This window comes from Carcharodon carcharias, chromosome 3 (assembly GCF_017639515.1).
Source record: "Carcharodon carcharias isolate sCarCar2 chromosome 3, sCarCar2.pri, whole genome shotgun sequence".
Taxonomy (NCBI): Eukaryota; Metazoa; Chordata; class Chondrichthyes; order Lamniformes; family Lamnidae; genus Carcharodon; species Carcharodon carcharias.
This window is the reverse complement of record NC_054469.1, coordinates 149,960,883-149,984,429: the sequence shown is the minus strand read 5'-3', so window position 1 is coordinate 149,984,429 and position 23,547 is coordinate 149,960,883. Positions and strand designations below refer to the sequence as shown.

General features: G+C 41.5%; 1 protein-coding gene across 5 annotated transcripts in view; it reads left to right on the top strand.

Annotated features, from left to right (window-relative positions):
• The first annotated feature begins 1,564 nt into the window (after positions 1-1,564).
• cpvl (carboxypeptidase vitellogenic like) overlaps positions 1,565-23,547 on the top strand; it is a 102,893-nt gene continuing 80,910 nt past the window's right edge. Inside the window, exons 1-6 of one of the 5 annotated variants that reach the window (XM_041185083.1) lie at positions 1,567-1,742; positions 12,478-12,550; positions 14,225-14,406; positions 15,699-15,817; positions 19,997-20,111; positions 22,634-22,692. In XM_041185083.1, the coding sequence (XP_041041017.1) occupies positions 14,226-14,406; positions 15,699-15,817; positions 19,997-20,111; positions 22,634-22,692 (474 nt within the window). In that variant the 5' untranslated portion in view covers positions 1,567-1,742; positions 12,478-12,550; position 14,225. The other 4 variants (XM_041185082.1, XM_041185086.1, XM_041185087.1 and 1 more) reach the window with 4 other exon arrangements.

Genomic DNA, 23,547 nt, shown 5'->3' with positions numbered 1-23,547 from the left:
CTCACACCTGATGACCAGGTTCTTACCCGCAATGGAGAGGAAGCGTCACTCCCACATGCCCAGTTTTCTTTTCACCATAGACACTCGCTTCTAACATGCCCCGGTGCTTCCGAACCACATCGCCAGCACCTTCAGGCCGCCGGACCTGACGGTGAAGGGGACAAAGGATGGGTTGGCCCAGTTCCCAAAGAACGTGGCCTCACTCTTGCCATGATTTACCTTGGCTCCAGAGGCCAGTTCAAACTGGTCACAGATGTTGATCTGTCTGCGGACCGACAGCGGATCCGAGCAAAAGACGGTGACACCGTTCATGTACAGGGAGGCTTTGACCTGAGTGCCTCCACTGCCTGGGAATGTCTCTCCTCTTATGCCCAGATCCTTCCTGATGGACTTAGCAAAGGGTTCTATGGAACACACAAACAGGACAGAGGAGAGAGGGCAGCTTTGCCTGACTCCAAATTTAACTGCCCTCTGTTGACTGATTTGTGCCTGCAGCTGTCTGATGCCTATTTGATTTATTTAACCTAAGTGTCAGCTGTGCTCAATTGGTAGCACTCTTACCTCTAAGTTACTATACTTCTACATCTATCTCAGACGCTAGTACCTGCTCCTACCTGACTGTTATAGCTCTAACTTTCTGTCAGATATGCACTTTTGCATATATTCGATGACAAACTTGTACACCTTCTATTGCAAAGACTAGTACAAGAACTAGGACTAAAATAAGAGCCAAGAAGGTTGTGAACTGAAATCTGAGACTTTGGTGTGAAAACACCATCTCATAAATCCTTAATTTTCAAAGGCATCTCCTTAATTTTATTGACTAATTATGATATAACTTGTTAGAAGATGGAGTGCCAATCGTCCACACAGCTCTGTTGGTACTGATGATGACCTCCAAATCAATGAAACACTAGTACCCAAATTATACTTGTTTACTCCTTGGTTTCTGGAGCCTTTGCTGACAAAGGAGCAAACATTGACCCCTCAGCCAACAACTCAAATAGTGGAATGCAAAAATAGTTGAAGAGTCATATGGACTCAAAACGTTACCTGTATTCCTCTCCTCAGATGCTGTCAGACCTGCTGAGTTTTTCCAGGTATTTTTGTTTTTGTTACCTCAAATAGTTGATTGTATCATACAGCACAGAAGGAGGCCATTTGGCCCATCGTGTCTCTGCTGGAATAATCTGGTTATTTATTTCTTTTTTTTGAAGATTTCTGTGCACAAATCGGTTGCTGCGATTACTATATTTACAGCAGTGACTGGACTTCAAACATTTTTCATTATACATAAAGCTCTTTGGGACGGCCAGAAGATGCTATATAAATACAAATCTTTGTGTACTCTGGTTCTTCTTGTCTGCAACTCCCTCAAATTTGTTCAGTGATTTTTTTTTACATTTGCCCACTTTAAAAACCTTTTCAAAACCATTGTTCAGTCAACCTTTCTAATTTCTGGTTTTGTAGATCCGGAGTCTCTTATTTACATAAGTGTCAATGCAAATAGCTTTTGCTCTTTATCTGCCCAATGCAGTGTCAGCAAGCTGGGTGGGTTTTTGCGCTGCAGATCTCTGTAGAGGTTAAAACGGCCATAGAGTGAGCTGACCCTTGTGGATAAGCTGCTCTCTTAGTCGCTGGTTCCCCATTCCGGGTTTCACTTCTCTCCCGTGCCCGGGACACAGGAAGAAACAGCGGACAGAAGAGGGAGCTCGAAGGAAGAGGCCGCAGCTGAAAGCCGGGTAAGTTTCGTGCTATCTGGAGGGACCCTGTCTTTGCCAGGGGGGCGTCTTGCATTGAGCTTTCAGCGTCGCCACGTACAACACTGGTTTGAACATGATTTAAAGGGGCAGGATGCTGCATTTAATTATCGTGGGCTATCAACTCCAGGTTCCCTATTCCTGCCTGTCTCATGTTTCTCCCTCTAGTTTCTCTGTTCCAGGCCCCGCTTCTGATGGCGATGCTGCTTGCTGCCCTGACTGAATTAACACAGCCAACAATCTGTTTTTCCCTTGTGAACCCAGACCCAGAAAACTGGCAGGGTTTGTGGTTGGGATCTGATATATAGGCTCATTGGCCGATATTTTTTTTTTCTTTTCTGGTTCCTGTCCACTTGATAGTTGGACTGGAGTCAGCCTAACTTGCACTTGGGTGCCCGTGCAGAGGAGTTCTTTCTGGAGAATGAGTTGGATGGGAAATGATTGATTATTATAGACCTTAGGTATGCCTTCAATAGTGGAGCAGGGCATGCGCTGTTGGGAACGCACCAGAAAGGGGTTTTGTGTCTAAAACTTAAATACTGCTGGAAAAAAAACAAAGACTAGCATTTATTTGGCACCTTTCATGACCACTGGCTATCTCAAAGTGCTTCACAGGCAATTAAGTAACATTTGACTATGTTCACTGTTTAAATGAATGAAAAATGGCAGCAAATTTGTGCACAGCAAACTCCCACAAATAGCAATGTGATAATGACCAGATGATTTGTTTTTGCGATGTTGATTGAGGAATAATTAATAGCCAGGACACCAGGGATAACGTTTTCCCCCCCCCCCCTTGTCTCCAAAATAATTCTTTCATGGAATCCGAGTGTCGCCAGACCTGTGTCTGTTGCTCAGCCTTAAGTAATGTCATGGGATCTTTTATGTTCACCTTAGACAGCAGACAAAACCTCAGTTTTAACATGTCATCTGAAAGTTGGCACCCCGACAGTGCAGCACTCCTTCAGTGTTGTACTGGATTGTCAGCCTAGATCCTTCTGTGCCTAAGGCCTGGAACCCACAATCCTTAGACTCAGGTTGTGAAGGATATTGAGTCCCATGACTGGGGTTAAATATTAAAAGCCCTTTAGCTACAATGAATACCAGTAACAATGCTACTGTAATTAGAATCCAGCATAACTATAGTAGTTATCAGTGAAGGTACAGTACCATTTTTCTAAACTATTTTTTCTTTTTGAAGGTGGTTTCTCATTCTGGCGAATGGTTCCATGCATGCCCCCATCCCTGCATACTTTATTTAAGTCTCATTAGGATTACTAAGTCTGGTGGAACCTATTGTTGGAGTTTTCATTATGTGACATTCCATCATGTGAGCCTTGATCATATGATGCTTGATCACATTATTTGACCATGTGACATTTGCCTACAGTTTGAAAAAGTTGCTTTACATACAACTATTTGTAAGGATTGCTGTATTTAGCAACATTTTTCTATCACTAAGTGCAAACTAAAATAACTTTTTATTACAAAAAAAATTGATCAGTGAAACAAATTGCAACATAACTGATAAACTGAAGGAAGGACACGAAAAGAAATTTAAACGTGCGTAATTTTAAAATAAATATTTGTGATGATTCTACAATATTGATTGCAATGAGAAACACCAAAGAAATTCAAGTGGTTCTGTGAAAACATCATTGATATAAGTAAGTTCTAACTAAAGATTTTGTATTATTTTGAGATTTACAAGACAGCAATACGTGTACTCTCCACTTATCTGCTGCCTATGATTTGACACACTGCTTGCCCAACATCCAATATTAGCTAAGCAGAAATTTCCTCCAACTAAATATTGGAAAGGCCAAAGCCAATATCTACAATCCCTGCCGCAAACTCTATTGCCTAGCCACTGACTTTATCCCAGACCATTTGCAACCTTTGTGTACTGAGCTGAGCTCCCAACCCACATCTCTCCATCACCAAGATTACCTACTTCCATCTCAATAACATCAACCAACTCCACCCCTGTCTCCATTTACCTGCTTCTGAAACCCATGTCCATGCTTTTGTTACCATTACTCTCCACTATTCCATTTCAACCCATCCTTGTCACCTTCCTACATTGCACCCTGTGAAAATTTGTGCTTATCCAAAACTCTGCTGCCTAGCTTGCACAAGCCCCATTCATCCATCACTTCTGACCTACATTGCTCCCATCTGGCAAAACCTCAATTTTAAAATTGTGCTCCTTGTTTTCAGATCCCTCCATGACTAAGCCCCTCTCTTTCTCTCTACCTCCTCCAGCTGTACAATCCCTCCTGAAAGGTCTCTGCACTCTTCCAATTCTCGTCTTTTGCATATTACCAAATTTAATCACTCCTCCATTCATGGCTGTACCTTCAACTAAACCCTAAGCTCTAGAATTGGCTGCTTAAACCTCTCCACTTTGCTACCTTTCCTCCTTTAAGCTGCTCCTTGAAACTTACCTGTTTGAGATGTTTTTGGTCACTTGTGTTAATATCTACTTACATGGCTTTGTGTGAAATTTTGTTTGGTAATGCACCTATGAAGTGCCTTGGGATATTTTAATACTTTAACGGCACTATATTAATTGAGTTGTTATTGAGTGACAAGTTGCTTCACTATCATGCTGTCTATAATTATTTGGAGCAAGAATTCTTATATTTAATAACATTTAATCCCTGTTTATGCCACGTGGTCCAATTATGGCTTTGAATTTAAATCCTGTGACAGCTGTGGCCCAAGTGGCAGCACTCTGGTCTCTGAGTCACAAGGTTCCGGTTTCAAGTTCCACTCCACTCCAGCGCTTGAGCACAGAAACCAATTGACACTGCTGAGGCGTTGGTGTAGTGGTAAAGTCAGTGGACTGGTAATCCAGAGAGCCAGGGTCACGCTCTGGGGTCCTGGGTAATTCGAGTTCAATAAAAATCTGGAATTAAAAGTCTAATCATGACCATGAAACCATTGTCGATTGTCATAAAAATCCATCTGGTTCACTAAAGCCCTTTAGGGAAGGAAATCTGCCATCCTTACCTGGTCTGGCCATGTGACTCCAGACCCACAAGCAATGTGGTTGACTCTTAAATGCCCTCTGAAATAGCCTAACAAACCACTCAGCTCTCAAGGGCAATTAGGGAAGGGCAATAAATGCTGGTCCAGCCAGTGATGCCCACATCCCATGATCGAATTTAAAAAAAATTGAGTGCTGCACTGTTGGAGGTGCTGTCCTTCGGATGAGGTGTTAAACCGAGGTCCCATCTGCCTGCTCAGGTGGATGTTAAAGATTCCATACTGTGAAGAAGTGCAGGGCAGTTATCCCGGTGTCCTGGCTAATATTTATCCCTCAAACTGCATCACAAAAACAGATTATCTGGTCGTCATTAGATTGATGTTTGTGGGAGTTTGCTGTGTACAAATCGGTTGCCACATTTCCTAAATTGCAACAGTGATTGCAAATGGCTGTAGCAATTGAGACATCTGGTGTTCATGAAAGGCACTATATTAAATGGAAGTCTTCCTTTTCACTAACTCATACTTCCTTCCTCCTTCCCTCAAATACAAAATACAAACAAAATTGACATTCTCTTGAAGTCTGGTTTTTCTTAAAATTTGCAGGAATTTCCCCAGAATGTTTTTTGAGTCCATTAATAAGGATGCTTTAATTAGGGCATTGCTTTCTGCTCTTGTCTTTCTACAATACTCGGTTCATGTCAATTACAACAAACTTTTACACATACTAATTTATAGATCACTGTTCCCTGTCTCTTGTATGCTCTGTGCTCTGCAGTAACTCCTTCCACCATCAACATGTGTTACAAGCTGCATTTCTGGTTCCAGGCAACTGCAGAGTCTGTTAGATGCTGTTTGGTTATTGGCCATGACAATCAGGGCACTGTGTTGTGTCAACCGTGTGTACAAGGACTGTTTCTCCTGAGTTGTCTGCAGCAGTGACCAGGGGGCCAATCACCTATCCTGGGATGTCCTGGGCAATCCTGGAGGATTGACATTCTTAAGTCTTACAAATATCACAAGTGTTAGACCCAGTCCTTTAACTTACAGACTTTTGATTAAGCTAATTACAAACTAAAGCACTTGTGGGATCCCACTAAATATTCAAGATATACAGTAACCCTTGCTGAATTAAGAGGAATAACTATGTGGTTAACACAGGTTGCGATGACTGAATATATACATGTTTATCTATGAAGAGCTGACATTTTGCCACCAGAACAGCACATTTCTTTTGGTTAAATACCTGTTAGTATTTCCTAAGAGCTGTATATGTCACTGGACTTTATCTCCACTTCACATTAAATAGATCAGGACTGACGCTTAGCACAACAGTTAAAATGTGGTTGTGCAAAGTACCCATAGTCCAGGCGGGTCTAACTGTTAATATTGAGTGTTAGAATTAAAATGGAAGGAAAAGGCATCAGTGGCATTGTCAGTTTAGTGCAAAGAAATGGCTTATTGAGATTGTCACTTCTTTCGAACTTGGCTTGTATTGAAGTCTTTAGAACAATGTATTCTTGTTATGTTGTTTGTTTAGCTGTGCAAAGCTGATGATTCCAGAATTACAACCTAACCTCTTGAAAATTGGATATTCTAATCTGAAGTTTCAGATGTAATTATTGTATTGTATCCAGGAACCTTTGTGGTTTTAAATGGTTAGCTCAGTACAATTGAACAGTGCAACATTGAAGTCTCTTCCTGTGCTAAAATCTTTGGTGTTCTTAATTGTCTTGTTTTGTGGTAGAGGTTTAGACAAGGCTTGGGGATTATCTAGATTCCAAAAAGGATGTTGCCTGAGTCGGTAGTCTTTTTAACCAGAACTATTTATTTACAGCAAATATTTACACATTTGGACCTCCACATGAGGTAAGAGCCTCTGCTCTCTTCAAGATCTCTCCTACTATTCAGTCAAATGATCTGACACCATTATTACATCAGCTACTAGTATGCTTCTGATAACCCTTTATCCTAAAGTAATGTCACATCAGGAAACTTGAGGCCGTCTGGAAAATCCCGGTCAGCCTCCTTTGGCAGTACTTAACAAGGCATAACAAGACTCTTTAATGAGTTAATTAGTTGCCAGTTCGCCTGACACTAGTCATCACTAAAGTGCTGGAATCTATTATTAAGGAAGCCTTAATAATGCACTTAGAAAATCATAGTATGGTCAGACAGAGTCAACATAGTTTTACGAAAGGGAAATCATGTTTGACAAATTCAGCAGTGTTTTTGAGGATGTAACAGGCAGGGTAGATAAAGGCGAACTAGTAGGTGTAATATGTCTGGATTTCCAAAAGACATTTGACAAGGTGCCACACAAAAGGTTGATAGGCAAGGTTAGGTTTCATGGAGTCGGGGGCATGGACTGAGGATTGGTTGAAAGACTGGAAGCAACGAGTAGAGACATAAATGGGGCATTTTCAAGTTGGCAGGTTGTGACTTGTGGAGTGCTACAAGAATCAGTGCTGGAGCCTCAGCTACTTACAATCTATATTACTGATTTAGATGAAGAGACAGAGAGTAATGTATCTAAGTTTGCTGATGATACAAAGCTAGGTGGAAATGAAAGTTGTCAGGAGGACACAGAGAGGCTGCAAAGAGATATAGACGGGTTAAGTGAGTGGACAACAAGATGGCAAATGCAGGGTGACATGGGGAAGTGTGAGGTCAATCCCTTTAGAAATGCAGAATTTTTTTAAAAGGTGTGAAACTTGTAAATGTTGATGTTCAGAGAGTCTTGGGTGTGCACATCCAATGAACTCGGAAAGTTAGCTTGCAGGTGCAGCAAGCAATTAGGAAGGCAATGACAAGTTGGCCATTATTGCAAGGATTTTGGAGTGCAGGAATTAAGTTTTGCTACATTTGTACAGGGCTTTGGTGAGACCACTCCTGGAGTATTGTGTGCAATTTTGGTCTCCATATTTAAGGAAGGATTTACTTGCATTTGGAGGCAGTGCAGTGAAGGTTTACTAGATTGGTCTCTGGGATGAGAGGGTCGTCCAGTGATGAGAGGCTGAGTAAATTGGGCCCATACTCTCGAGTTTAGAAGGAGAGGTGATCTTATTGAAACATACAAAATTCTGAAGGGGCTTGACAAGGTGGACACAGAGGTTGTTTCCCCTGGCTGGGTAATCTAGAATATGGGGGCACAGGATAAGGGGTCAATCAATTAGGACTGAGATGAGAGGAAATTTCTTTACTCAAAGGGTTGTGAGCCTCTCTAACTTAGAGGTTGTGGAGGCTCCATCATTGACTATATTTAAGACTGGGATAGACAGACCTTTGGTCTCTTGGGGAATCGGGGGTATGGGGAGTGGTGGGAAAGTGGAATTGAAGCCTAAGGTCAGCCATGATTGTATTGAATGGCGGAGTGGGCTCGATGGGCTGTATGGTCTACTCCTACTCCTGTCCCTTGTGTTTATGCCCACCTCGTGGGAATGGGCAGCTCTACTGGCTGCAAACCTGCCTCGGTAGAAATGGCCGATGTGGGGAAAGGGGGTGCTCAGAAGGTCAGTCAGCGCTGGCAGTTTACGGCCCTGTCTGCCTTCATTCCCAACCTTGGCAAGGAATGCAAATTCTGTCATTGTGTTTACAGGAATAGTTTAAACTGATAGATGTTAATTCAGCCCAGCCAATTACTGCCTGTCAGTCTACTCTCACTCATCAGCAAAATGATGGAAGTTGTTGCCAATAGTGCTATCAAATGGCATTTACAGAGCAATGACCTATTCATTGAAGATCAGTGTGTTTTGCTAGGGATACTTGGCTCCAGACCTCATTACAACCTTGGCCCAAACATGGACAAAAGAGCTGAGTTCAAGAGATGGGGTGAGAGTGACTGGCTTTGACATCAGTGCAGCATTTCAACATGGCATCAAGGAGCCCTAGCAAAATTGAAGCCAATGTGAAATGGGGGGAAAGCACTCCATTGGTTGGAGTCATACCTAGCACAAAGGAAAATGGCTATGCCCCTGGACATCACTGCAGGAGTTCCTCAGGGTAGTGTCCTGGACCCAACCATCTTCAGCTGCTTCATCAATCACCTTCCCTCCATCATAAGATCAGAAGTGGGGATGTTCACTGATGATTCCAAAGCATTAGGTACCCTCACAATTCCTCAAATACTGAAGCAGTCCATTCTCTCATGCAGCAGGACCTGGATAACATTTTGGTTTGGGCTGAAAAGTAGCAAATAACATTCACATCACACAAGTACCAGGCAATGACTATTTCCAAGGAGAAAAAAATCTAACCATCTCTCCTTGACGGTTAATAGCATTACCATCACTGAATCCTCCACCAACAACATCTTGGCGGTTATCTTTGACCAGAAACATAACTGGACCAGGCATATAAATACTGTGTCTACTGGAGCAGGCCAGAGGCAGGGAATTCTGTGGTAAGTAGCTCGCTTCCTGAATCCACAAAAGCCCGTCCACCATCTACAAGGCACAAGTCAGATGTGTGATGGATGAGTGCAGCTCCAACAACATTCAAGAAGCTCGATACCATCCTGTTTGGCACCCCATCCACCACCTTAATAATTTGTTCCCTCCACCACAGCATACAGTGGCAGCAGTATGCACCACATACTAGATGCACTCCAGTAACTCACCAAGCCTCTTCAACAGCACCTTCCAAACTCGTGACCACCGTTTAAGACAAGGGCAGAGGCACATGGAGAACACCACTTGCAAGTTCCTCTCCAAGCCACACACTATCCTGACTTGGAACTATGTCGCCATTCCTTCACTGTCTGTCACTGGATCAAAAACCTGGAATTCCCTTCCTAACAGACCTGTGCCTTCACCTACACCGGTTGGACTGATGCGGTTCAAGAAGGCAGCTGAATACCACTTCACAAAGGCAAATGGGCATGGGCAACAAATGCTGGCCTGGTCAGCGGTGCCTCCATCTTGTGAAAGAATTTTTAAATAAAAATTGTTGAGCCAGAAGCAGTCTATTGCACTGAGTTGTAGCTGAGTCTAAAAGCATCAGCGTTGCATTTAAGATAAAGGCATAAGTTCCATCATTCAAAAGAATTCCTATGGAATTTAGCAATTTGACATGTGAAAATAGTACTGTCCATGAATATGCATTCTTTCCAGAGTTGTGGAGAATATTGCTATAGATTTCTTGGTTGGGAGTTCAGGTGAGTAAACTCATATATTTTGCTAGGATTTGCTATCTAATTTGCAAAAAGTAAAATATCTAAAGACTGAATTTAAATCTTGATTCTTTTTTGTTTCTTTTTCTTTTCTTTCCTTTAATTTCTATCTTTTTAGCTATATTTATGCTTATCTGCGCAACATTCCGGACAGAAATTTCATGTAGAAGACCCATTCACAGCAGTGGGTGCGGAGGGGGGGCCAGCAATGGATAGGGGAATCTGTTTGCTTCAGCAAACAAATCAGGGATTTGCATCAACTTTTGCCTTTAACTCAAATCATGGTATTAGTATCCCGCTTCCCGGTTTCCCACCAATCAGAGTGTGGGTGTGTTGAATTGAAGGGTGTCAATTGAAGGATTTCTATTTAGAGTGACATTGGGACGGCTCAGGGCTCAGGTCTCTCACTGAGTATACAGTGACCAGAAGAATGGATGTGCAATTTGGAAAGGTTGCTTCCCTAGAGATCATGCTGCGGGCTGTGAGCAAGGCCAGGGAGAGAAATCTTTGGCCCTGGTGCTTCTCCTGTTTCCAGGCCTCTTATTCCCCACTTTAACCCTTTCCCTCACATCCTTCTGCTGCCCATATTTGGGAACCATAGTCAACATAGCAAAACCTCTTGGCTTTTGTACTCCACGTCTCTACTTATAAAACCCATCAAAAACTCAGGTTTCAGCAAGATACTTTACAAACATGGTTTTGTCAGACAATTACACACAACTTGGCCGTACATATTATGCACCCAGCTTGCTTGCTTTCAACCTGGCCTAATACAATATCCAAGTTGCAACATCCAAAGACTTGCACCTCAAACAACAATCCCATGTACAAATGAGAATATCTAGAATTAACAGTGATGTATTGTATTGGCACATGACTCCTGGTTTCACATCCAAGTTTAAAAATGGCAAAACCTTTCAGTAAAGTAGCACCAGCCAATTCACCTGCAGTAATGTGCTATTTCTATCCACACAAGTGGGCTTTGTTCACTGAAAAATTAGGCTTTTTGCATTGAATAATAAATACTTTCTCATTTTTAAATTGAAACTAACCAGACTTACAAATGGAGCATATAATAGAAGTGCAAATTACTGCAGATGTTGGAAATCTGGAATATGAACAGGAAATGCTAGAACTACTCAGGCCAGGCAGCATCTGTGTAGATAGAAAGAGAGTCAACACTTCAGGTCCATGATCTGCATTAGTTCTGACGAAGGGTCACTGACCCCTGTTTCTCTCTGCACAGGTGCTGCCAGACTTGCTGAGCATTTCCAACATTCCGTTTTTATCGGAGTAAAAATAACCCTCTTTTCCAGCCCTCCAAAAAGCAACCCGACTTGTTGTGAGCCTCTCATTCACCTTCAGCAAGAAACCCAGCTGTTAAGATCTGATTTGGCACAACATAAAAATAAACATTAACATTAAACATAACTTTTTTAAATTTATGAAGATAAAACAAACAGGTAAGAGCCTATGGAATTCAAGGCAATTTGGCAAATTGGACCCAGAATTGGCTAAGCGGCAAAGCAGAGGGTGATGTTCGAGGGGTGTAGATTACAGGAGGGTATAGATGGGCTAGTCAGATGGGTTGATCAGTGGCAAATGGAATTTAATCCAGGTAAGTGTGAGGTGATGCACTTGGACAGGACAAAGAAGGCACAGGAATACACAATGAATGGTGGGACCCTGTGAAGTACTGAGGATCAGAGGGACCTTGGTGTGCACGTCTACTGGTCCTTTAAGGTAGCGGGACAGGTAGATATGGTAGTTAAGAAGGCATATGGGACACTCGCCTTTATTAGTCGACGTATAGAATATAAGAGCAGGGAGGTTATGCTGGAACTGTATAAAATGCTGGTTAGGCCACAGCTGGAGTATTGTGTTTAGTTCTGGAATTCGCATTATAGGAAGGATGTGATGGCACTAGAGGGAGAGTGCAGAGGAGATTTACCAGGATGTTGCCTGGTCTGGAGAGTTTTAGTTATGAGGAGAGATTGGATAGACTGGAGTTATTATCCCTGGAGCAGAGGAGATTGAGAGGGGACATGATTGATGTATATAAAATTATGAGGGGCATAGATAGGGTAGACAGGAAGGAACATTTCCCCTTGGTGGAGGGATCAATAACCAGGGGGCATAGATTTAAGGTAAGGGGCAGGAGGTTTAGAGGGGATGTGAGGAAGAATTTTTTCACCCAGAGGGTGGTGGGAATCTGCAACTCACTGCCTGAAAGTGTGGTAGAGGCAGATACCCTCATAACATTTAAGAAGTATTTGGATGTGCAGTTGCGATGCCATGGCATACAAGGCTATGGGCCTAGTGCTGGAAACGGGATTAGAATAGCTAGGTGTTTGACCGGCGCAGACTCGATGGATCAAAGGGCATTTTTCTGTGCTGTAGACCTCTGACTCTATAACTTGTTGAGCAAAAAAACAATGTCAAAGCAATAACTTGATAATTTTTTTAAAAATGAGTACTTAATAAAAATGACCATTAAAAGTGCCAGGCAGCAGAGCTAACTATTAAAAACCTTTCTTTGTCTTTTTGTTTAAGAAGGAGAGCTAGAGAGAGACTAGGCCCCAAATGTTGGTCACCAGGAAAGGAGGAGGGGACTGGAGCTGAGCTTAAGGTATTAGGTTTAACTAACACTGATCTTGCATTTGCCTCTGGTGTCGCACACTTTGAGCTGACCTCAACAGAATTCTTATGGGAGTGGGGGTTGGAAGCGGGTTGCCTTCAGCCTGGATTTTCTCTTCTCTGAGTGCAGTGTGTGGGTAGGTTTTTTTGGGAGGCAGTAATGGGAGGAGGGTGTGTTTGTGTGTGTCTCATTCCCACTCTCAGGATTCTCTCTCGCACACACATTCTCACACGCTCACTCATTCTTTGTAACTTTAGTGAAAAAACTTAAACTTCTCAAGTTTCTCTTCTTAACTCTACCTCCTTGTCCTTCAATAGGGAACCTACAATGCACGTTTTCTATTACTTTTATATACTTTCTGATTGAGAGCTCTCAAAGCTACACGGTAACCCCAAGTATGGTTTAATTATGGTCCTGTAAAATTCCAATATTACCTCCTTTCCTTTGCATTCTGTACTTCTAGACACATCAAGGATTTGTTTGTCTTTTTCATGGCCCTATGTACTTGTACTCTATCTTTTTAAGAACCTGTATCTGCATAATAAGATTCCTCTGCTCCATTTAATGTCTTACTCTTGATGTCTATATCTCCTTTCCCCATTCTTACTTCAAAAATTTATCACTTCACGTTTTCTACTTGAACTGCAGTTGCCCAATCTTAAACTAGTAGAAAGAAGGGTCAATGTCTTGCTATGGTCTTTCACAACTGGCATTCACTCACTCACCCACAGCCTGGGAGGTTTGGAGATCAATATTGCTGAAGAGGAGTTCTAGGGGGCTGTGAAGGTGGCAAGGTGAGCTTCCTCTCGGCCTTATTTAAATCTCCAGCTGCCCTGGGCCTTGCTGCAGCCGCCACTCCTCCTGTCCTCCCCATCTTGACTCCTGCTGCCTTTTAGTGGGCTGTCACCTGTGCCGGAGGGCAGACACATGGCCAAGGGTACACCACGTGTCCCAGAATGCACCCTGGCTATCAAAACAAAGGGACTTGGGCTCTCATTCCAGGACAATCCGATCTTGAGTATTGGAACTTTGTCCTGGAGTAGAGTGCCCACTGGGTGTGTGTTTGCGAGCAAAATAAGGCCACTTGAGAGAGGGGACAGTGCTGTCAAGCCCAGGTCCCCTGAAGGCAAGGACCCTGGTGATTGGTGATTAGCACTCATCCCCCATCTCGGACCCTGGCTGTGAGCACCCAAAGAGAAGCATTGGTCCCTAGACAGGAGGAGGAGACCAGCCTCACAAACCAAGCAGGTGAAGAAATAGCTGAAGAAGTGAGCAGCAGGAGTATAATGCCACGCAGCTGGATTCAGTGCCCCAAGGAGTTTGATGACTTCATTAGGGAAGGAAAGGTGAGTGGTGTCCCATTTTCAGGCTCTAACCCTCAAGCCTGATTCCTGAATTCCCCAGCATTCTCCTGCACACCTCAGAACAACACGTGTTGCAGCTCCACTCATTCCTCTCAGTCAAGGCAGCTCATCATCTTCGTCAATGTTGAACTTATAAAGCATCAATTCGTTATCTTACAATGATTTTTCTAATTAATGATTTTACTGTGTCAAACTGTTTAACTATAATTTAATGTACAACTTTACAGTTGCATGCAACAAAGAAATGGGAAGCTTTCTTCTTCTCCTAAAACTGAATAAACTTTCTGCTCATCTGCTTTAGGATGTGGCACACACGACTACTGGTCATTGCACTCGCTTCCATTCAGACATGTTGTATATCTGGAAAGTTTACTTTTCTCCGTCACATGTTTAAAGGTGTCAAAGTTTCTACTCCACCAAAGGTAGATCCTGGAAAACCCCTCTTTCTCACTCCTTACCTGGAATCTGGAGAAATTGAAAAAGGTGAGAATAAATATTGACCTACATTCAATATAATTGCAAACAACAACTCATTTAACTCCAACTGGGAAGGATACATTTAGAATTTTCCCATTCCCTTTATCTTCCAGTTAGTTTGCTTTGATTATAATTAATTATGAAAAGTTTCTGAATATGATTTATAGACTAATAGGTTTCTGGCAATTCATAATTCAGGTATTAATTCAACTGTGTTTCTGACGGCAAGCTAAAATAAGTGAAATTGGAATGTTTTGTAAATGTTGACAGGCTCCAAAGATTGAATCATTTTTAAGTAATTAATTTTCAGGTGTTAATAAAATAGAATTAGAAGGGGAAACTGCAGCTCATCTGGCATTCCCAATACCCCTTTATTGTGTAGTTTAGTACTTTTAAACATTAACAACTACATTTAGGTAGCACCATTAATGTAGTAATATATCCCAAAGCACTTCACAGGAGCGTTATCAAACAAAATTTGACCCAAATCCATGTAAGTGAGGACAGATGACAGAAAGCTTGGTCAAAGAAGTAGGTTTTAAGCAGTGTCTTGAAGAAGAAAAGAGCAGTAGTAAAGTGGAGAGGTTTAGGGAGGGAATTCTTGAGCTTGGGGCCTGGGCAGCTGAAGCTGGTGAAGTGATTAAAATCAAGGAAGCATAAAAGATCAAAATTGTTGGATTGGAGATATTTCAAGGGGTTGTAGGGCTGGTAGAGGTAATAGAGATAGGGAGGTTCAGGCTGTGGAGGGATTTGAAATCAAAGATGAGAATTTTAAAATCGAGGCATTGCTCAACCAGTGTAGGTCAGCAAGAGCAAGGATGACGGGTAAAAAGGAATTGGTGTGCGTTAGAGAGCAGGGTTTTGGATGAGCTCAAGTTTATGGAGAGTGGAAGTTGGAGGCCAGCCAGTAGTGTATTGGAATAGACAATTCTGGAAGTAACAAAGGCATTGATGAGGCTTTCAGCAGCTGTTGAGCAGATGAGTTCCTCCTCCTAAGTTAAAACCTCACCCATGTTATCAAATTATAGAATGTGATCCCAATGCACTAATTTGAAAATCCTGAAATTCAATGTAATAAAGTGACATTCACCTTATTTAGTGACCTTGGAGCTATGGCCTTGGTTATGGGACTTTATTCAAAGCTATTTTCCAGTTCTGTGTTGTTTAAATTACTCATCTGTTTTGAGTTTTGACTCCTGCAAGTTAAAAATTGTGAAGAAATGATGATCTTTTAACAAATATAGAGTTACTTTGGACTCCAGTGTGTAAAAGTATTAACTCTGTTCACTTTTTTTCAGCTAGGGAATTGAGTTTAGTGGGCCCTCTAGAAGGTCCAGCTGTGAAGAGCTACTCTGGATTTCTGACCGTGAATAAGTCCTATAATAGCAACCTTTTCTTCTGGTTTTTCCCTGCACAGGTAAATGTTCATTATAGCACGTAGAAACTAAAGATTTTTTTCTAAGTACTCCAGAAAGAGTGTAACATCAGCTGAGTGTAGATTTTTGACTTGTTCGGATTTATATATCAAAACTTCGTAAAGATTCTAAATTGACAAGGGTGGAAAAGGAAACTTGCTATGCTCACGTTTAACCTTTTGCAGCACTGAAAGTAATAATCATACATGGTGCAGGGAATGTTAAGGGAAATAATATCTTTGACCACTTAGTCTCTATTGCCGAATTCATATCTTGAAAATAATTTGCAGCTGAAGTAAGAAAAAAATCAACCAATTTTATGTCAAAACCTTGAACAGTGATAAAATTTAGAACAGGGTTCTTTCTCATAATGTGTATTTTCTTGTTAGGTGGTTATAACTTTTTCCTTTTGAGTTCTTCCTTTCCTTACGATGCTGCTTCTGCTGTTGTGCTGCTCTACACAGGCTGCCACTCTCAAAGAAGGCAAGGTTTCAGTGTATTGAGGAAGCGAATTTCTGTGAGCATGGGGGTGATCAGAGATGGAAACATTCCCTGATTTCCCCTCCTCCCTAGCCAGGGTCAATTAGAGCATTTCAAGAGGTTAAAAATCCCAAACAAATCAAATGTTTGCATGAAAATTTTTGCACTCAGCAATTTTTAACATGCTATCCAACTGACATCTGGTGACCTGTACAAATGTTATGCAGTAATTTTAGCCCCGATTTTTAATCTAACCGGCACAAGGAGAATGGGGCAGGTTTGGGTCAGATATGTGATTTACACTCCACCTGATTTTACTCTGTGTTGACTTCAGAGGTGTATAAAATCAGACAGGTTGCATCAGACGTTCCCCTACAAAGACCTCTGAGATTGGGGAATGGAGCCATCCACCCCACCCCTGGGATCTTAGTAACAGCTGCAGACTTCCTACTGCTCCTGTGGCCTGCTCTGGAGTCCTTCATGCCCAACTGTTAATCAAGCTGACTTCCAAGTAGAGAATTTGTCAAAGGGGCGAGTTGAAACTCCACAGCATGCTGAGAAACCTGCAAGTTAATATCTTGACCATAGATGCAGGACTGTTTAATATTCCCCATTCTACTATTTATAAACTTTAATGTTGAATTAATTTCTGCCTCTAAAATTGAACCTGTTGATCTCATGTATTACACAAATAGCCATGATACTTTAGGTTTAACCTTTAAGCATAGAATGATTTTTTTAAAATCCAGGAAAACCACCCCTAGAAGTGCAAAATTAATTTCCTCAGTCTTGCTAAACTTTCCTCCAGAGGGCAGTAGTAGGTTAGCTTCATATCTTACTCCCATCACTGTTTATAGCACGTTCTCTTCAGCTTGTGCATAGCGATTTGCTTCCCAAACATTTTAGGCAAATTGCCTTGCAGATCTCGTGTGTTTTTCTGTCTATTTCTGTTTATCTATATAATCCACATAATACATTGAAGACCGTGCATGTAACTTGCACTGCTTGTTTGTCACAATTACTCCATTACCCCTGTGTTATCTCCCGGTCTACCAATGCTTTAACTTAAAATTCCCATTTTCATGTTCAAGCCTCCTCCCTATTTTGTGATCTCCTCCAGCCTTACAATACTCAAAGCTATGTCCTCCAACTATGGCCTCTTATGCACTCCTTCAAGGAAGTAATAATCAAACTATATTTTATTCTGGTCAAAACACGCTTTGAATCAATGAAACCTTGAATACTCTATCTAGTTTTGGTCACCAAGACGCAAGTGCTGGAGGCAGTGTAGAGCCATAAGACTGATTCTTCGTATGAGGAAAATTGGGGCTTTTCAGTCTTGAAAAGAAGAATTGGAGGATTGTGTTGTATCTTTATACTGTTTCATTGAAGAATAGTGCAAAGAAGTAGAAAGATTTGTAGGCTGATTAACAATCTGTTATAAATGCTTTTGTTGTTTGATGAGTTTCCCTTTTCTTGACGAGCCGTAGGGAAGCAGAGAGTGGCGGGTGGTGGGTAGGTGACTGAAGCAGACAAAGGAGACTTAAATGGACATGAAAAGCAACAGAGGACTGGAGAGAGAACAGATTGAAAAGCAGACAGAGGCAGCCACAGAGGAATGGAAAGAAAGCAGGGAATTAAATGGTAGTAGTGAAGGCGAGAGAAAGGAAATGAGGATGGAAAGAACAGCTGAACTGGATAGAAATGATGGATAGAGAGGAGAGAGAGTACGGGCTGTCAAAGTGGTCAGAAACACGAGTTGCAGAATGAGCATGGGGAGGAAGTGGAGGGAGGCAGTTACAGAGGAGAGTGGGGAAGCCAACATAGAGAGAATGGGAACAAAACAGTGAGAGCCAGACACACACACGGATCAGGGGACATCAAGGTGACAAATAAGATTTGTTGAGTTAAAAAATATCAGTCAGTAAGAAAATTATATCTAAAAATATAAAGGAAACCAGATACCAACAATAGTCATTTGCTATTGTTTAAAATCATGACATTGAACTGGTGGGGGGGTCAAAAAAATCTGGAGGGAGCTTGGAGAGACCGGAATTTTATTTCAGTAAAACGCAGACAGATGACAGCTTCGTACCTTACAGGATCAAATATTGGGAGAAACTGCAATCACAGGTAGTTGGAAACTTAAACCTCACCAGATAAAATTATGTGTGGCACCTAATCATGGCTAAAGTAACATGGTGATCTTCCTGTAGGTATAGGAATTGAATGTTACATGTAAAACTTTAAATAGATTTCTATAGATTTCCCTGTGGTATTTTTCAAGCTGAATCAGAACACAAGAGTCCCGACTTAATACCCTTAGTTGTCCTTGTATCACTTTTCTCTTCTTTTTGTTTCGATTGCCTTCTCACCTCTATTCATCTCCTGTTTCTACTTCACTCCTTGCTCTTCTGCTCCTTTGTCCCATTATTCTGCCCTTTTGCATGTGAGGTGTTGGGTGACATGACATGGAAGGGAGTCACCAAGGGTACAGTTTGTACTTCACCGATGTGGCATAAATGTAGCACCCAGCAACTCCTTTCTCATCCATTCTAGTTTCTCTCCTACCTCTATCCTACTACCGTTCCCATCTTTTAGATGAAATATTAAACTGAGGTCTCTTCTAACCTCTTGGGTGGATGTAAAATATTCCAGGACACTATTTGAAAAAGAGCAGGGATATTCTTCCTGGTGTCGAGGCCAACCAACATATTAAAATCAGATGATCTGGCCATTATCACATTGCAGTTTGTGGAACCTGACTCTGCACAAATTACTTGCTGCATTACACATTTGGAACATATGAATGTTGTGCTAGGCAATACATAAATGCAAGTCTATCTTTTTCTTTTTGTTGCTATCCTCTTGAACTGCATGGTTATCACAGCCTCAGGTTGAAATCTATCATCGCCTAATGGATAAAACAACTGTATAGTTCCGACATAAAATGAGTTTGGGGCATCTTAATGTAAATCTCAGTGCGTGTACCAAAATGAAAAATACTCTGTAATTCCTCATAAACTATTAATCATGCTCAATGATACCTGTGAAAGACTCCCTTTGCTGAGTAGAAGGGGTTGTGTTAAAGGCTAAACTAGAATAGGAGAAGATTCCTGATGCACTTGGCTGTATCTTACCTGCACAAGGAATGCTTGACTGAATGATGAATATGGGACAGGGCAGTAAAGAAAAGTATCATTCCACAGACCCAACACCCTTCAATCTGATGCACAAAAGCACATCTGAAATCATCATTTAAAAATAAATATTTTTATAAAAGTGTGATTTTCATTGTGCAGCACAGCAGATTTTTGAGACCAGCTGCTGGTTGATTTTACAATCCTACTGGATCCAACAAAAATCCAATTCTTGACCGTCTGCTATAGTCAACCCTTTCCCCACGGACTTCTAGAGGCACTGAAATTTGCAGCGTCTGTAAAGACTCTTTTATTTGTTGCACTTCTTTTCCCAGGTTGTGTATTAAACTTACTATCTGTTAGTTCCTGCTCATTTGTCTTTTGGGTTTGTTTTGAAGAAAAACTGGTTCTTTCCCCTTGTAGATGCAATTTAAATAGGTTTTAATGTTGTACAATCATTTCTTCCCCTTATCCTCATGGGCATTTTCCCCAGACCCTATGCCATTCATCATATTAGTGTTTTTATTTGTGATTTAATGATAACTGTGTATGCTTTTACAGACACTCCCACAGAATGCCCCTGTATTGCTGTGGCTTCAAGGTGGCCCTGGAGGCTCATCAATGTTTGGGCTTTTTGTTGAACATGGACCATATGTTGTCACTAAAAATCTTACATGTAGGTATAACTTTGATCTTATAGGGTGGATATGTTGACTCCATATCCCAAAATCTAGCTGTTGTTCTTCCTTTGAAATGTGTGGTTTGTTTTCCCCATGAATGCTTTGAACAGGCCGCTCAGTTATTTTAAAAAAAATCACTTGTTTGAACTTTTCAATTTATTCTGAATTATTGTTTCCTGCTTTAATGTAAAATGCTAAGCTGTATATAAGTCGTGAACTGATGTTGAATTATATATTTTTTAACTTTGTGCTTCAAGAAAGGAACTACAATAATTCTTTTTTGCAAGTGCTTGTTTTCTGCTTGGCTATTGCCCATGCAATATTTATTTGACATTGTATGAATGAAGAATTGGCACTCACTTCACTTCTCCAACACCCCCTCCCCTTCCCTCCTTTTGTTGCTAAACAGATGTAGGATTTTGTTGGTGTTGTGAGATAGCAATGGTTTCTCATTAACTGTTGTATGCTGTTTCAGATTGGAAGGTAGCAAATGTAACCCTGCTATATTTAAGAAAGGAGGGAGAGAGAAAACAAGGAAATACTGACCTGTTAGCCTGACATCAGTAGTAGGGAAAATGCTAGAATCTATTCGAAAGGATGTGATAACTGGGCATTTTGAAAATAGTGGTAAGATTGGGCAGACTCAACATAGAGTTATGAAAGGAAAATCATGTTTGACAAACCTGTTGGAGCTTTTTGAGTATAGATAAGGGAGAACCGGTGGATATGGTACATTTGGCTTATCAGAAGGCTTTCGATAAGGTCCCATACAAGAGGGTTAGTAACCAAAATTAGAGCTTGTGGGATTGGGGGCAATATACTAGCATGGATTGAAGGTTGGTTAAGGACAGAAAACAGAGTAGGGATAAATGGATCATCCTCAGGATAGCAGGCTGTGACTAGTTGAGTACTGCAAGGATCAGTGCTTGGGCCCCAGCTGTTCACAATCTATATTAATGATTTGGATGTGGGGACCAAATGTAATATTTTCAAGTTTGCTGATTAAAAACAAAATTTGATGGCAATGTGAGTTATGAGGAGGATGCAAAGAGGCTTCAAGGAGATTTATACAAACTGAGTGGGCAAGGACATGGCAGATGGAATATAATGTGAAAAAATGTGACGATAAGGACTTTGGTAGGAAAAACAGGAATGCAGAGTACTTCTTAAATGGGTAGAGATTGGGAAATGTTGATGTCCAAAGAGACCTGGGTGTTCTTGTTTCTAAGTCACTGAAAGCTAACATGCAAGCGCAACAAACAATTAGAAAGGCAAATGCTATGTTAGCCATTATTGCAAGGGGATTTGAGTACAGGGATAAGGAAGTCTTCCTGCAGTTGTATAGTGCCTTGGTGAGACCACACCCGGGGTATTATGTGCAGTTTTGGTCTCCTTACCCAAGGAAGGATATACTGGGCATAGAGGGAGTGCAATGAAGGTTCACCAGTCTAATCCCTGGGATTGCAGGATTGTCCTATGAGGATAGATTGAGAAGACTGGTCCTGTATTCTCTAGAGTTGAGAAGAATGAGAGATTATCTCATTGAATTTTGTAGAAGGCTCAACAGGGTAGATGCAGGAAGGATGTTGCCCCTGGTTGTGGGTGCTAGAAACAGGGCACACCATCTCAGTATAAGAGCCATTTAGGACCAAGATGAAGAGGAATTTCTTCAGCCAGAGGGTGGTGAATCTTTGGAATTCTCTACTCCAGAGGATTGTGGAAGCTCATATATTGAGTATACATAAGGAAGAAATTGATAGATTTCTAGATACCATTGACATTAATGGATATCGGACAAGTGCAGGAAGATGGCATTGAGGTAAAAGATCAACCGTGATCTGGTTAAATGGCAGAGCAGGATCGAGGGGCCAAGGCCTACTCCTGCTCCTATGTTCTTATATCTCTACCCTCACATTCTTTCATGTTCATTAACTTACTCATATAAGAGCACAGAACTTACTTATATGCGTGAATAGCCTTATACTGGCAGTAACACATATCCAGCAAGTAGAAACCAATGCTCCAAATTGTGGTGCAGATTGGGAACTTCAGGTTGCAGAAACACACCTGGTGCTGGTAGTTCATCCACGTTTGTGGTTCTTTTGTGAAAATTTTTCAATACAATTGAATATTTTCACACACAACACGCTCTTTATTTCTGGTGCTTTGAAATTAATTATGAGGTTAATGCCTAAAAATAGTGGGATTGAAATTTATGAACTGATTGAATTTTAACGCTCTTTCTGTTCTTGGCGGCCACCTTCTTATGTGGATTAGACATGCTGGATATTGGCATAATGACACATCACTGGGTGCAGAAATGTTTTCCCACCTTTGGTACAGGTCATAAGTCCTCAGTCAAATTTGACCAAATCTTAATGAAACATAAAGAGCCAGCAATTTTGTTGGCTTTGAGAACTGATCATCAAAGAGAACTAATCTTTCAAGTTTTAAATTCAGTGACTTTTGCTTGCTAATTTAACATTTTCTTTTTACATATATATATGCTCAAATCTAGTGAAGGCACGGAAGGTACCATGGACATCAAAATATTCAGTGCTGTATATTGACAATCCCGTAAGTGTTCTTACTATTTTATGTGTTTCTTTTAAATTTGTTCATGGGCTGGCTAGGCCAGCATTTATTGCCCATCCCTAATTGCCCTTGAGAAGGTGGTGGTGCGCTGTCGTCTTCAACTGCTGCAGTCCATGTGGTGTAGGTACACCCACGGCGGTTAAGAAGGGAGTTCCAGGATTTTGACCCAGCGACAGTGAAGGAATGCTGATATATTTCCAAGTCAGAATGGTGAGTGACTTGGAGGGGAACTATCAGGTGGTGGTGTTGCCATCTATCTGCTGCCCTTGTCCTTCTAGATGGTAGTAGTCATGGGTTTGGAAGGTGCTGTCTAAGGGGCCTTGGTGAATTCCTGCAATGCATCTTGTAGACGGTACACACTAGCTGCTACTGTGGATCAGTGGTGGAGGGAGTGAATGTTTGTAATTGTGGCCAATCAAATGGGCTGCTTCGCTCTGGATAGTGTCAAGCTTCTTGAGTGTTGTGGGAGCAACCAAGCAAGTGGGGAGTATTCCATCACACTCCTGACTTGTGCCTTGTAGACGGTGGACAGGCTTTGGGGAATCAGGAGGTGAGTTACTCCCCACAGGATTCCTAGCCTCTGACCTGCTTTTGTAGCAGGTACGTATATGGCTAGTCCAGTTGAGTTTCTGGACAATGGTAACCCCCCCAGGATGTTGATAGTGGGGGATTCAGTGATGCCATTTAACATCAAGAGGTGATGGTTATCTTTTGTCTCGTTGGAGGTGGTCATCGCCTGGCATCTTATTTGCAAAACTTATTTAGTGGCAGGTTTTGGAAGGGTTGCAAATCCAGGAACTGTTCTTATGAGAGTGAGATTGTATCAAGAGCTGCCTA